We start from the raw sequence: 15,285 nt of genomic DNA on the forward strand, positions 1-15,285 counted from the left end.
CAGCGATTATTTACGAATAAATTGTCTTGTTCTTTAAGATAAATCGTATTTCACCACCTACCTATGTTGTCATGACAACAACAATGAATTGAGAAGAAGGTTTAAAAGCTTTAGAAACTTCAATCAAAACCATTGAAGAAGTCATTATGAACAAGAAAGGTACATTTGTTCTAAGTATAAAGTACCATCCCTCAAACTTTCTGTTATCAATCTCTGTATCATTTTATTCCATGTGCATATTATGCTCTTAACATCTTGTTATCATCTTTATATCATCTTTGTACTACCACCATGTGAACTTCATACCATACCATATCATCCTCAAACCATCACCACATCATCTTTGTACTACCACCATGTGATCCTCATATCATACCATATCATCCTCAAATCATCATCTTTGTACTACCACCATGTGAACCTCCTACCATACCATATCAACCTAGTACCATCACTATATATTATCCTCATGCAATCACCATATTATCTACATACCTCCCCCATACCATCCTTGCAAGTCATTGTGTGATTTGCACATTACAAGTCAATTGTTGATTCGAACCTTCACTTTACCCACAGATTTTTAACCTTGATCATTACTGACCAAGAGCTTAGCAATCTACTTTTGTGTTTATTTTGTCAGTTCTTCTCATTATGTCGGATACATGCCTATCAAGGTTAGAGGTTGAAATGTAGTTGTAAATCCTATTGCCATGACTTTGCATTCATGCAAGAAATTTGTTGATTTCAAATGATAAATTAAAGCAATAAATTTCTACCATTGATTATCATTTTTATTTGTTCAGCCAAAGGTTGTCACAGATATGGATGAAGCAGACTTTGCAAAGGAACTGGGAAAACTTGAACGTCAAAATGCAGAAGTTGATGGTGATGATGATAATCCTGATGATGAAGAAAAACATGATGAAGCATAAATGATTGTGGTTTGTTTTAAAACTTGCTGTGTTTTATTTTTATCATACACAACCCTGCAGTTGACTTGAACTGCATTTAGTTAACTTCAATTATATTCAAACCCAACACAGATATCAATCTTTCATGTGACTATTAGAAATCAATGTTTCATTGTCAGTATTTCGAGAGAAAATTTATTTAAGGTCCATTATGGTTAAAATACAGCCTCAAATATTTAACTTGAGATGAATTGGACCTTCGCGAAACTATTGTAAATGTGTAGTCGTTGAAGTGAAGTTAAATTTCATGTTAACTTAATCTCGACGTTCACCTTTGCCGTTTATCAGAACTTATACAGTCTGTGAAGTTCGTTGAAAAATTCTATTGCTACTTTCTAACTTTATATATCATCAAATGAAACTGAGAATATTTGAAATTTCAAACGCGGAAGTGTATTAAGATGTTCACTGTAAAATTACAAAAGTTCACAAAACGATAGAATCTTTATGATTTTATCGACATTGCAAATGGACAAAGCAACAATAAAAATAAACATTACTAGTTTTATGAAACAGTGTTGTTTCGTGTTCATCTGATGTACTTCATACTGCTTCTGTTCAGAGCTTGTTTTGACCCTTGGTTGGGAGATGTTTCCATTACGAAAGTCAAAGCGTAAGTGATGTCTGACGATGTCATGAGCTCGAAGCAGTCAGAATTTTCGTTGGGTGATGAAATCACAAGGTTTTGATTGGTTCTTGTAACTGTTTATGTACGCCCACTATTCTGTGACTGTCGATGCGGCTGAAAATAATACTGTTTGTAGTTGTTCTGACTGTAGTTGCTCTGACTGTAGTTGCTCTGACTGTAGTTGCTCTGACTGTAGTTGCTCTGACTTGTGTGGCTGCGGTGTGCGACTCTCATATACCAGGAGAGAGTATTTCTCGTTGTAATCCGTCATCTGCGGTGGGCGACCCACATCTGGGGCGAGAGAGTATTTCTCATTGTAATTCGTCAGAGTCAGACCTACTTTGTCAAGTGTATGAGATTTCTACTTCAGAAGAGAGGTTGCTGTGAGAGGTAAGAAAGCTTATTTATTTTATTTTACTTATGTTGAAAATAAATTTCAATTGAATGTAAATCTCCGACCTTAAATGACGATCGATCCTCACTAAAGCGAGTGGTAATAATTTTAGTTTATTGTTGTTATACATGGTGTGTTGAACAGAATGTTTTAAATTTCTTGTTTAATAGTTGTTGTGCAAAGGTTTGGATGTATTTCTTATGTACCGTTATGCCGTATGTACCGTAGCTACGAGGCATAACCGTTATGCCTCGTAGATACTTTGCATGCAATAATTGAAATTGAGGTATTTTTCATCTGCTATAAAATATTGAAACATTTAATGAATTTTCACAAACTATCTGGTAAATAACGCGTACGAAAAGCGTCGTGCGACCCCTAAATTTACAGTAAGTTTAATGATGTAAAGGTGGTGGACAAGTTAAATGGTGGGTAAACAGCAAGTAGCCCAGCAAGTGTCTTAATTCCCTTATTTGCATATTAAAACGTACGTAAGAATAGTGTCGTGCGACCCTAGATTAATAGGTTAATTTGCATATTGCAAAATTTTTTTGCGAATGTGATCGTTGTGATCATGCGCAAAATTCGACAAATTAAGTTCGACTTTTGAATCGATGTCGAGCCACGTCGTTCTTTGCCGTACCAAATATGAATTAGGTTCGGCACATGAAAAGCACGACGTTTGACCCGTGCTTAAGCGAAAATCGGTGATCTTTTCTTGTTGCCTTTTCAAGTCAATAAAGACGATTTAAGACGACAGTTCTTTTGAATACAAAGGTTCTCAGGAGTCTTCTGCATCTGAAAATTTCGAAAAACTGACCTTGTTCAACAACTTGTGGCAAAGAACAAACTAAGAGATTGCGATAATTTGAATTGTACCAGTAATAATTATAACATTGCAAAAGTTATCATTGGCTAAAGCACTATGTCTCACAAAATTGGACGAAATTACGCTTGTCGTTGTGGAAGGTTTCTTGCTAAAAATTTGTTGCTTTTCGTTGTGGACTGTGTTTCTACGTTCATTAAATATGAAAATAAAGTTCTTTATGCGCATTTGAAACAAGCAAATACTGATGTTAAATGTGCAAATAATTATGTAATTTTGTGTTAAGATGGCTTTTGCTAACACGCAGTCGTCCTATAACATAGCACCATGACTTTCCTTCATAAACCTTACATATGCTCAGTACAACTAAAGTGTAATGTGCCAAATGGTAGTTCCAAAACCATGGCAAAAGTTATCAAAGTTTGAACATCCTGTTTAGAAGGCTGCTGTAAATACAAATCAACAGCAATCAGACAATACTAGAAAAATTACTATTTGCCCTGATTATAACTGAAGGTAGATTATTGCCATACAAAATGAAATTGTTTTATTTCACGAGTCTTTGAAATTGAACTATTACAAACATCGAGTTATTTCATGAAACGTTAAGTCGAATTCAGTGAAGCATGCATGTTCCCAAGTATTAAATGATTCAGACAAACATTGTTGATAAAATTAAATAGAAAGTATCCAGTATTTCGACATGACAAAAGCTGCAGTGAGAAGCAACTACAACTTATGCTTGACCGCCGTCTGTTCAAGCATCTTTGCCAACTTTACCAAAGCCTATCGCACATTGAACATCAGCATTTGCTTCATTCTAATGCAACTAAACAACTTTATTTTCAGATTAAATAGACGTAGATACGCTACCATAAACAAAAAGCAACAAAATTTTAGCTTGAAAGTCTACTTTGTCGTGATGTTGTTGACAAAACCTTCCGCATACGGCATAAGTAACCGGTAATTCTTCCTCAATGTATCGATCGACGTTGGGAGAAATTTGTGAGACACAGTGAAGTTATTTTTAATGAGCTTGCCTGTCAGCTTTTCGTTAGTGACTGATGACAGATTTTGCAATAATACTAAGTTTTACTAACCTTCCACCAATAAGATTAAAGATGATACATCGTGCATTATGCATATATACATTTCTTAACCCTGCAGAGAAAGCATTGACAGTCAAACTGTAGCGTGTAAAACTGGAGACTTGACTAGTTGACTTGATTCTTGTATATTTCTTTACGTGGTTAACTTGGCTTTAAAAGAAAAGGTAAATATGACTTATCTATTTTATTTTACACTATGAAATATTTTGCTATTCTTACGATTCGAACCATCCATTTCAACAACGCGTCGTCAATGATAGTATGAAACAAGTTTCATTCATTTCGGCATTTTTTCTGCTGGATCGTGTTTCCGAGCATTTTGAACTAATCTTGTCTGTTTTTTCGCTTTTGGAAATTAAAAGTTAATCGATAATGTTTAAAATTTGATTTTTATCTTACAGACAACCTAAGCATTTCCAAATAGTATCTGTAAGGATTATGCAAATTTTTTGTGTTCACGCATCGTCCAATATCATTTTCAGTGTGAACGTCAGACTGACTACATAGAAATGTAGATAAAATTGCAGATCTTAAACAATTATTTTATTTCACCCAGTATAATAATTATAAATTAAAATTGTGAATATTTTAAGGCTTGCATAAAGACTTTTTATCTTCATTTTATACCAGCATAGACATGGGTTGCAAGCTTTGCAAGAAATTAAACAACAAGAGAAGGTTGGAACATGGGGAGCGTGACGTAACCAATGGTGAACTAAATGTTCAAGATCGTCTTGGAGAAGAGACGGCAGAAATAGAAAATTGTAGAAGACGTCGTTCCATACAAGAGACTCTGGTTGAAGAATTTGATTTTTTACCTCATGTCTTGGATTTGATAAGAGAATATGGATATTCCATGGAAGCGTGGGATGATTTTGTGTTGAATGTTCAGTCAACACAAGAAGAAATGTAAATATGAATGTACTAGTTACCAACTTTCAGGTCCGTTTTAAAACGTTGCATTTTACAGGAGCCGAATGTATTTAAAACAAAAGAAATAAATATTTACTTTATTATCGTAAAAACAACCATTGATAAATTAGCGTGAAATGCAAACCATTTGAAAACGCATTCTGTTTCAAAACGGAAACTGATAAATTAGCGTGAAATGCAAACCAATTGAAAACGCATTCTGTTTCAAAACGGAAACTGATAAATTAGCGTGAAATGCAAACCAATTGAAAACGCATTCTGTTTCAAAACGGAAACTGATAAATTAGCGTGAGATGCAAACAATTTGAAAACGCATTCTGTTTCAAAACGGAAGCTTTCAAGGGCCTGTAATGTTTGTCTACACCTTGTGTTACTAATTGACAATTAATTAATGTAGCATTATTAATAACCCTCTCCATAATTTCGTAAGAGCACAATGGTTATAACACATTTAAAATAAACGACAAATTTGTTTAAAGCAAACATGTTTCGGCATACTTTATGCCATCTTCAGTGCGAAGTGAATAAGAAGTTTACATGATAATAAGTTATAGTGATAAAGCGGAATATCGGCTAGTTATGAATAATTATTTACAGTTAATGAGGGGTTAAAATATGTTTGTGTTTCGGTTTACGCTTCTTGATATAAAGGGCTTCTTTGAGTTTAAGGGTGAAAGGAGTGTGAGCGGTGTCTAAGATACGGAAGCAGGATTGTGTATATTGTGTATAATTGTTTTTTGTTTTTTTGCAGTGTGGTGATGAGAGCAAGTGTCTGAATATGTGTGAGTTTTTGTCCGTGGTTGTGTGTTCTTTAATCCGTGTGGAAAGGTGGCGGGTGGTCATTTTAAAATCAAAAATCACTTTTGCTTCAAAGATTCTATTCCCACTCTTTTAAAATCCAACGTGGTTTATGAATTTTCTTGTGCTGGATGCAATTCCAGATACATTGGGGAGAGACAAACAAAGTTATTGTTAAAAACAACGAAACGACAGTTTTAAATATCACAATTTTTATTAATTTGGTTGATATTCAAAATATGACAAATGGAGCCGTAGCTGCTTCGCAAACGTCGGTGTTTTTCACAATAAAAAGTCTCGTTCTGTTGTTTATAGCTAAAACCAAATTTTGACAAAGCGACGACAACAAACTTCCTCGTGCCATTCCCTTACACGGTCAAATTTCGTACTCGTTGTCGTAGTCGTACTCTTGCTAAAACTCCCTAATAGCTCAGCACGTGCACCATTTTATTCAACATGTTGAATATTCGGCGCCGATGGCGCGCGAGGCGAATATTGCTCAAAACTTGACCGCACACTTGAAAAAATGGCGTGCGCCAACAGTCACGAGTAACTCTTAGCTCAGCCGATGGCGCTAGTGTGCGCCAGGCTTAAACACAGCTTGACGTTGGACAAAGACGCGCTATACAGTGTTACCACTGATAAATAGGAAAAACGCACACGAAAGAACAAAGCTAATTAAAAAATAAGGTATTCCTTTCGGTTTGAGTAATAGAATTATAGTAATTTTCAAGGTTGAAAGAAAAATAAAGAGTTATAGATTCATCAATATTGTTGCGGGATTTTCAATATAAATATTACACCAAAACATATAATTTATAAGTTGGGTTGTAATATCTATATTGAGTGATCGATTTAGATTTGGTGTTGGTATTGACTGACTTTTCGAAACTTCAAATTCACGTAATCTTAACGGCTCTTCACAGGATTTGCACTAACCTAAAAATCAACATATACAAACGAGTAATTCAAAACTTCACATCATTCAGTTTATTACCGACTTGAGATTGTTGCTTTCGATGGTGAGCATCAATTAGATCAAGTTAAAACTTTGGATATATTATGTATGTTATTTCTTTTATGAAACTAGACGGAGTAGGGCTGTCATTTCATTTGTAATAAAAAGTAATTTTTTCATGGATCGCATAGCATATTTTTATTGAGTGGCTATATCAACCACCAAATTTGGATGCAAGTAAGGGAACTGAGCATTATTTAGATAACTTTGCCAAAAATGCTGAATTTAGCTCCAAACAAGACGATGTTTCCTAAGAGAGTCAGGCTGTGAACAGGAAGTGCGTCTGCAATGGCATAAACTGGTCGCCAGCTAAACGGTCAATTTATCGTGTTTTGTTTACATACACTTATCAATAAAACCTGAAAAATATTTAGAGTTCATCAAGAGCATTTACTCTACTGTATTCAGGGGTAAATGCGTTGCTGTCTTCGCGTAATTCGTTTTAATTTATTGCTTTCACTCAAGGGGTATAAAAGTGATAATTGTTTTCTGAATTGTATGAGAACGCATTATATCGTGTATTTCATCACTTCGATTTAACTCGAACATCTTCGTTGACATACACCAAAACCAGTATGTAATCCAATTAAAATATACATTGCAAGTTATCTCTAAGGGAAATGAGCTGCGGGCATTTTCTTTGTATTGTACGAAAAGATTTTAAATTTTTCTTTCCATGGCACCACTTAACGACATTATTGTTTGTATTTTGCATAAAGACGTGTGTAGATAACCATGCCGCGTTTTGCGTTCGCGACAAACATTGTGGAATGTCTGTTCATCGTGGTTCTTACATTGCACTGGTGTGTCATGTAGCTGTGGCAGAATGAATGATTTAAGTTCTTAAAGTTGGTCAACTGTATTTACATTCAATTTTATACAAAGTAAGGAAAAGAGCGAAAACGGTGAAAAAATCCAGAGCTAACTTTAATCAAATACGGACGAGAATAAAGATATAGAAGAAAATCTCTAGAGCTTGGAGAAAGTACATCAAGACGAAAAAAATAATTCCCGTTCACAAAACGTTCCAGAGAGTGTTGCAGAGGATGAAGAGATGGAATCTGGACAGAAAGTCTGACTGAATATTTAATATTTTTACTCGTACTTTTATATTGGAACTTCTTATTGAATTGTATGATTTAAATTTTCCTTCAATTCCTGATGAACTATAAATATCTATAATTTGTACAAGTGCGCCGTTAACATAATAATAATTGAAATATTTACTAATTAGAACAAATGTACTTTTCGATGTCGAGTTTTCTATTTGTGAAAAAGCAAATTTTTATATGCCCTCATTATATGCCCTTAGGTTTAACTCGAACATCTTCGTTGACATACACCAAAACCAGCATGCAATCCAATTAAAATATACATTGCAAGTTATCTCTAGGGGAAATGACCTGCGGGCATTGTCGACGTTCACCTTTGTTGTGTATCAGAACTTATACAGTCAGTGAAGTTCGTTGAAAAATTCTAATACTCCTTTCTAACTTTATATATCATCAAATGAAATCGAGAATATTTGAATTTTCAAACGCGTAAGTGTATCATGACATTCACTGTATTAAAAAGTACAAAAGCTCACAAAACGACAAAAACTTTATGATTATGTCGACATTACGAATAAAGAAAACAATAACATAAAGGAAAATATGGCTAGTTTTATGAAGCAATGATGTATCGTATCGTATATGTATTTCGTTTCGTACATTTGAGCCTCCTTTTAGAGATGTTTTCTTCACCAAGGTCAAGATGTAAATGAAAGTATGATGACATAATGCGTTCGACTCCTTTTTAGGATTTTCATTGGTTTGATAATTCCTCGAGATTTTGATTGGTTATGGGAAACTATTGTACTTCCGGCGTTTCATCAAACCGCACACTCTAGTACAAACTGCACATAACGTGCAAACGAACTGAAGACGACCACCAACACAGAGACAAGGGATTCTTATTATCTCAGACCTATTTCAATTTTCAAAGCGTGCAAACGAGACTTTCAACTTGATTTGTACATTTTTACCTTCGTGGCTAACTTGGCTTCAGTAAAAGAGGTTGGTGTGAGAGTTACGATATACATTTACTAATTTCAGTGTCGTTTATAGCTTTCATGTTTTGCTCCACCATCGTTAAATCATCTCACTAATAATTTAAGTTTATTATTATTATACATGGTGTATCATACAGAATGTTTGAAATTTCTTGTTTATTTGCCATTGAGCTAAAGTTGGGTTATAATTTCAGGATAAATTTACAATGCTCAAAGAAACGTTGGCAATCATCATTACAAACATCAATTATTTTCTATTGACGATCCGTGTGGTGCAGTGCGGTGTTTGATATTAAATGAAGATATGATCTTCCCACTTTGCTGGACAATGAAAGGAATGTCATATAAAAGAATTCTTTCATATGACATGAAAGGAATGTCATGGTTCATGAGACAATTGCTAAATTGTCCAGCAAAGTGCGAAGATCATATCTTCATTTCACTTTTGGTTCTACAACAGAATACTAGCATAGACAAGTTTATCTGAAGTGTTTTTTATTTAATGAATTCTAGAACGTCGTGTATTTCGGTGACGTCGACAAAAAAACTCGTGTTTTGTTACTGTTGGCGAAAAAAACGGAATGGTTGGAATGAGGAAGTTGTAAATTTAATTTTAGTGTGTTTCATTCAGCCTTCAGACGCGATTGCCTAGTGTGTTTCAGCCTTAACTGTTCAATCACGTTAGTTTGATTTCGATTTAAGTAAATAAAATAATAATGAACAAAAATTCAATTACATAAACTTTTCAGAATCATTCAACTTTTTAAATTTTCAAACATCGAATTTTTCATGCGCAATTTTTTGCATCTTGGATCAGGGGCTTCCCCTATATTTACAACTATATGAATATTTCCATAATTTCGTAATGGCCCAATTGAAATGATGCATTTAACGTAAACGACAACTTTTTTTTAATTTTTTATTGCAGATATTTTCGGCAAACTTATGCCATCTTCAGTGCGGTATAATTTGAAATTGTGAATGCATTGATAGAAACACATTTATAGAAATAAATTTAAAGTAAGATAAATCCAAATACATTCGAGTGATTCGACACAAAGGTTAGCGAATGTTGGAAAAATTTGCGACTTTCGTCGTCATAGATTGATGTACACCAGTAGATAAGGTGCAGCTTTGTCACACTTTTGTCACAGAGCTCTTACCCGTGCCAGTTAGTTTCCAGTCCCTGAAATTGATCGGTGCGCGCGCATGTAAACCGCACCGTTAATAAACAAGGCATGGCCACAGAATATATACATTCTGTGGCATGGCATTGGATGGCGTGAAAATCGGAAATACGACAAAGCTGGAAGTTGCATGCTATTGACAAACTAACATTAGATCCGTTTCCCTTTCACAATCGAAGGTAAAAACGGTAGAAAACGAGGTAATTGCATTTTATAGCTTATACTTTATCGAAAGGTTTACATTTTATCTCTTGAAACAAATGGAATTGAATGTAGACATTGATCTGGCATTAAGAATGAACAAATTGCCTTTGGAGTCAGAAAAGATTAAAAAACTTTACGTCAAAGTTTGTTAGAAAATAAACTTTTAGACTGCTATGCTGAAGAAATTGTTGCAATGATAAACGCTGAAGTAAATAAGAACTGCAATGGATGCATGATTGACCACCCCATCAGCGTGAGCATGATTGTTTGATAATGGAGCATGACGAGCGTATGTTGTTGCATTTTGATGATGCCTTGAAAAAATGTGTCCGAAGAGATTGTGATCAAAGATTTTATGAAAAGCATTGAAGATGTCAAGCCACCCGTTAATGGACTTGAGATACTAAAATACACTTGTAACGATTGGCGTAAAATATTTGTTTCGGATAAAAAGAACAAACTTGAAACACGAGTCGTTAAGCTTTTGTAAATATATATTTTTATTTATTCCCGTTCGATTCGTAAGGTCAAACCATTACACATTGTTCTAAAAGAAATCTAAGAAAAACGTATGAATTTACTGCTTACATGTTAGCACTTCTGTATACATATACGTAAGCGATGTAATATTACATAGAAAAAAACATTTTACGACAACTACAAACGAATTAAAACTTACTCGATAAGGTCTTTTATTAGACGATACATGCCAACACGAGGGTTTTACAAGATAATCATCACAGTTATCACATTTTTCTAAAAAATAAAATCGACGCCTCTGTTAAAGTTAATACAAACACCGTAATGAACAGAAAAAAGACAATTGGTACTTACTGAAGGTATAAAACGACGCTTATGGCGAAGCCATCCTTCTTCGATTGCATGTTTGGATATTGCATCTCCACAAAGGCTCTCTGTTTCGTAAGTGGTTGAGATACACTACACATGCCCTTGAGATGTGACCTTCGATGCCATCTCGCAAATGTAAATTATAAATTACCATTGAATAGTATGATCTTGAATAATGTGGCTTTATCAGCTTTATCACTTTTATCAGTTGATTGCACTAACTTCTTCGTTTAAATTCTCCTAATACAATCTCTAGCAACCAGTAAAACAAACGCATACTAAAATAAAATAATGTTTGTAAATCTAAGAAGAACAGAATTAAAAGTTAGGATACTGCACAGATCTTACCCACGCCACATTATTCAAGATCATCTGGTCTTTGCTGCAATTGGCATTCGACTGGATGAACGTGATTGGTAACGTGAACAGTTTTGCTGAGTCTCTGAGTTTCTGCAAGGCAGTGATGTATAAGGACGTCCTTTGGATTACACCAAAGTAAGTGGTAGCTGGCTTGTGACGGAGCACCTCCTCATCGAAAGCAACATTTGTTGGTAAAGTTTGCGAGTCACATTAGCATATGTAAAATAAAGATATGAACAAAAACGATAAAAATTCCAATTTTGAATCAAATGAGGATGAGAATAGAAATGAAGACGAAGATCACGAAGGACTGGAGCATGAGCAACAAGACGAAAACAATTCCCGCGGGGAAAACGTTCTGCAGGAGAATCTTGTTGAAGATCAAGTAGTGATGGAATCAGACGTTGACAGTTATGCTGAACTTTTTAATATCTTGCTTGAGGTTTTATATTTGGACTTTAGTGTTGAAATATATGATTTAAATCTACCATCAATTCCTGAACTGTAAGTTTGACTGTATATGTAGAAATATTTTATTTGTAGAAATGTAGAAATGTAGAAATGCACAAACTATGGAGTTAAAATTTGTTAAAATAACTATTTAGATAGAATGGACTCTATAACGTCTGTAAAATGTATAAACTTGTGTATGTGCTAATTTTAATAAAGAATCTTTTTCACTATTTGCCGAAAACTTACATTCGCAGGATAACGACAATTCCCCAACTTGATCTCACGTGATCTAGAGTTAAGCTTATCATTGGCTGAAGTTGAAGTGTATTGTGCATTTTATTCGGCGTACTTTCTGGATTTTTAGTTCGTGCTATATAGAGTCCTTAAGTGTGACGTCACGTTGCCATGGCGCTAAAAAATGCAGTTCTAAGCAAAATATCTTATGCGAGCGCTTTGGACATGCTTCCTTTGTTCTGAATGTCTAAAGCTTTAATTATCCAGTGTAATCCCACAAAAGACAATAAAAAAAAACAGGAATGATTAAAAGGTAATCCAAGGGATCAACTTTTGTTTAAGAAGTGTAAAGGACGTGGGTCGAACGGGCAAAATGGTTTACTGTTTTGCTCCTACATGTGGCCGTTTGTCGGAGGGCAACACTTGCAAGTTCTTTGCTTTTCCAAGCGCTACAAAGCAGAACGACGAGTTCAAGAGATGGTTCGACTCATAAGGTATGAACTGATATTCAAAAAGACTTCCTTATTCGGTGAAAATTTGATGAATTACATGATTCTAAGTGAGATTTACGGACTCTATTCAGGTGAAGAGTTGACATCAGGACATGAGGGAGAATCATCGAATACTGAATTATAGAAGCTTCAGCTAGTTGTCTTTTTAACGGTCGCTTTGTATTTTCCGTAGCCAAAACCTTAAATCTGAGTGTTTTGGAAGGTATAATCCATCAATTTTGAGAATCAAATTTTTATCACTTTAATGAAAGTACGACAGAACTACACACAGCTTCACCAAGCCCAATTGTTTCATTGTTATAGCATTCACTCATGTTTTGCATGAAATTTTGTTTGATGACCTAATGACGTCTATTCCATCCCAGGAAAAAGACAAGATCTCAGCAACCTCCTCTTTCAGGCAATTTGAATCCTGTCAGATTGTTATAGACTGCACAGATATTGAGGTTGCTGCACTGGGATTGATGAGTCAGCAAAATGCAACCTATTTATCATACAGAGGAATGAATTCCTTTAAGGTCATAGTTGGTGTTGCACCAAATGGAGTCATTACTAATGTCAGTCGGCTGTATCCAGGTTCTATTTCAGACAAGGCCATTGTGCAACAGTCTGGACTCCTTAATCACTTGACAGCTGGAGATATGATTCTGGCGGACAAGGGTTTCCTTATCCAGGATGTTGTACCACATGCTGTCTGTGTCAATATTCCACCTTTTCTGAATAATGGAACTTTCACAGAGAGTGAGGTCAAGAAAACAAAAGCCATAGCTAAAGCACGGAGTCATGTCGAAAGAGCCAATGCTAGTCTGAAAGACTTCAAAATTTTAGGCGTCATTCCTTTGTATTTGCACTGCTATGCTGACATTTTGTTTCAGTTATGTGCAACACTTGTAAATTTGCAATTTCCTCTCATCAAAGAGGAATGCGAAGATATGGTTTTTGAGTAGTTTTATGCTTGAAGACTACATTGGACAGTTTTTTAATAATTATTGTTGTTCAAATAGAAATAAAATAATTTGTAGACTGAGGCTTACTTAGAAGAAAATACAGCTAGAGGGGTGTGGGGAGGTGGAGCATTCTAATATAACAGTAAAGGGATGATTTTACCTCCTAGGGATTACAATATTTATCATCTGGTACAGCCTGGGTGTACATAGGGTGTCAAATAAGATCACTGCAAGAATTCTTTTATCATGTTTAGGAGAACAGAAGTTAAAAGAAGTTTTGACATATGTTTTACAATGGATGTCTTTTTGGGGATAAAAATAAAAGCAAGTACTGCCCACAGTTACCCTTAAGGGGTCTTTCTGAACATTTCCCAAGAGCATCCCATCACTTTTATATGGGAATTTCCATTCCCCCCAGGAAAACAACATTAAATGATGTACCATATTTCCATGTCTTTTAAATACCATGTTATCCTTGTGTTTATTAATAAAAATGCAAATATATGTATAGCCTGTTACCACAACTCCCTCACACCAAACTAGCAATGGTAGGTCAATTTGAGGACTGAAAACCGACGAGTATCATTATTTTTTAAAACAAATCGTTCATTAAAAAGCCTTTTTTATTTCACTACAAGAGAAAATCTCGCCCTCGTGCTCCTTTAGGCAACAAAAACAGTGTAAAACTTAATCTTGACATTTGGCATTCACCGTCACATTATAAACCTTTTGTTTCATTCTTGCGTGTACTTCTCCTCATAAAACACTCTGCTGGTAAGTAAATGCTTCAATGTGATCTGACTTAAGTGGTTTTTCCCCCTTTTTTATAGATTTCTTTTCTTTTGAGAAGAAAGAAAAAAGCGAAGCGATGGATAATGTCTCCATTTTGAATCGAATGGGCGTTTGTTTGGAACTGAGATTTTTAGCACCATGGAAACGTGACGTCACCACTTAAGGACTCTATATTAACTAATTAGAACAAATGTATTTTTCAATGTTGTATTTTCTATTTGTGAAAAAGGAAATTTTCAAATTTTCAAATTCCTTAAATCCAGTGTTTACTTGAATCAAATACGGACGAGAATAAAGATCGGAACATCGCGAGAGCTTGGAAAATTGAATACGTCACTGAAAACGTCACAAACCATTTTCACGACAGACATCGAATAATAATCGGCGAATACCGATAGTTTTTTTCCACCGGAGGTTTCCGAGAATTGGTAAAGTCAGTCATGTAAACTCAAACTGTAAACTTGTTCGTCTGTATTTAAAGTATTACCGTTTGAGGTTCTTGAAAAGTTTTCAATGAAAAATGCAACTGATTGAACAATCTGCGTTATATCTTTGTACATATTTTGTGCCATCATCAACATAACGAATTGTTTGTATTTCTATTTCAAAATCGAGCGACGATATTATGACTTCATTTAGGTAAGTTCTATTGTACTGCAATCATTGAGTTGTCGAGAGAAAGGATAACAATGTGCTACTGAGGATCACCAGCATCCTAAGTTAGACCACAAGACTATCAGCGTCACCGAGTTGTCAAGAGAAAGGATAACAATGTGCTACTGAGGATCACCAGCATCCTAAGTTAGACCACAAGACTATCAGCGTCACCGAGTTGTCAAGAGAAAGGATAACAATGTGCTACTGAGGATCACCAGCATTCTAAGTTAGTCAAGCAGGTGAAATTGTCGAGTGTGGTATGGTTGGTAATGGGGAGAGAAATTGCTCTCGTAAGGTGACATTGCTTATCCAACGTACGTAAAAAAAACTATGATAATATTTTACCACTATGAAAGA

The 15,285-nt window shown here is 35.0% G+C and overlaps 1 protein-coding gene and 3 long non-coding RNA genes across 5 annotated transcripts; 3 read left to right on the forward strand and 1 right to left on the reverse strand.

Moving 5' to 3' along the window:
- Positions 1–1,834: 1,834 nt before the first annotated feature.
- LOC124441148 lies at positions 1,835–4,956 on the forward strand. The gene is made up of 3 exons (XR_006946889.1): positions 1,835–1,992; positions 3,990–4,095; positions 4,562–4,956. It is a non-coding gene; the product is annotated as an uncharacterized LOC124441148 (long non-coding RNA).
- Positions 4,957–10,600: 5,644 nt separating this feature from the next.
- Positions 10,601–11,065, reverse strand: LOC124441114. Its single transcript, XR_006946873.1, has 2 exons — positions 10,959–11,065; positions 10,601–10,880 (listed from the first exon to the last, which is right to left on the reverse strand). It is a non-coding gene; the product is annotated as an uncharacterized LOC124441114 (long non-coding RNA).
- Positions 11,066–12,279: 1,214 nt separating this feature from the next.
- On the forward strand, positions 12,280–14,806 carry LOC124441214. Of its 2 annotated transcripts, XR_006946913.1 has the most exons (3): positions 12,280–12,514; positions 12,604–12,734; positions 14,310–14,806. It is a non-coding gene; the product is annotated as an uncharacterized LOC124441214 (long non-coding RNA). The 2 variants fall into 2 exon arrangements; XR_006946912.1 differs by lacking the exon at positions 12,280–12,514 and having other exon boundaries at positions 12,548–12,734.
- Positions 12,741–13,983, forward strand: LOC124440804. The gene is made up of 2 exons (XM_046991244.1): positions 12,741–13,819; positions 13,858–13,983. Exon 1 carries the CDS (start codon positions 12,877–12,879, stop codon positions 13,477–13,479), a length of 603 nt encoding a protein of 200 aa, XP_046847200.1. The 5' UTR covers positions 12,741–12,876; the 3' UTR covers positions 13,480–13,819; positions 13,858–13,983.
- Positions 14,807–15,285: the final 479 nt, after the last annotated feature.

The sequence above is a fragment of the Xenia sp. Carnegie-2017 genome, unplaced genomic scaffold (assembly GCF_021976095.1).
Source record: "Xenia sp. Carnegie-2017 unplaced genomic scaffold, XeniaSp_v1 HiC_scaffold_1, whole genome shotgun sequence".
Lineage (NCBI taxonomy): Eukaryota > Metazoa > Cnidaria > Anthozoa > Malacalcyonacea > Xeniidae > Xenia > Xenia sp. Carnegie-2017.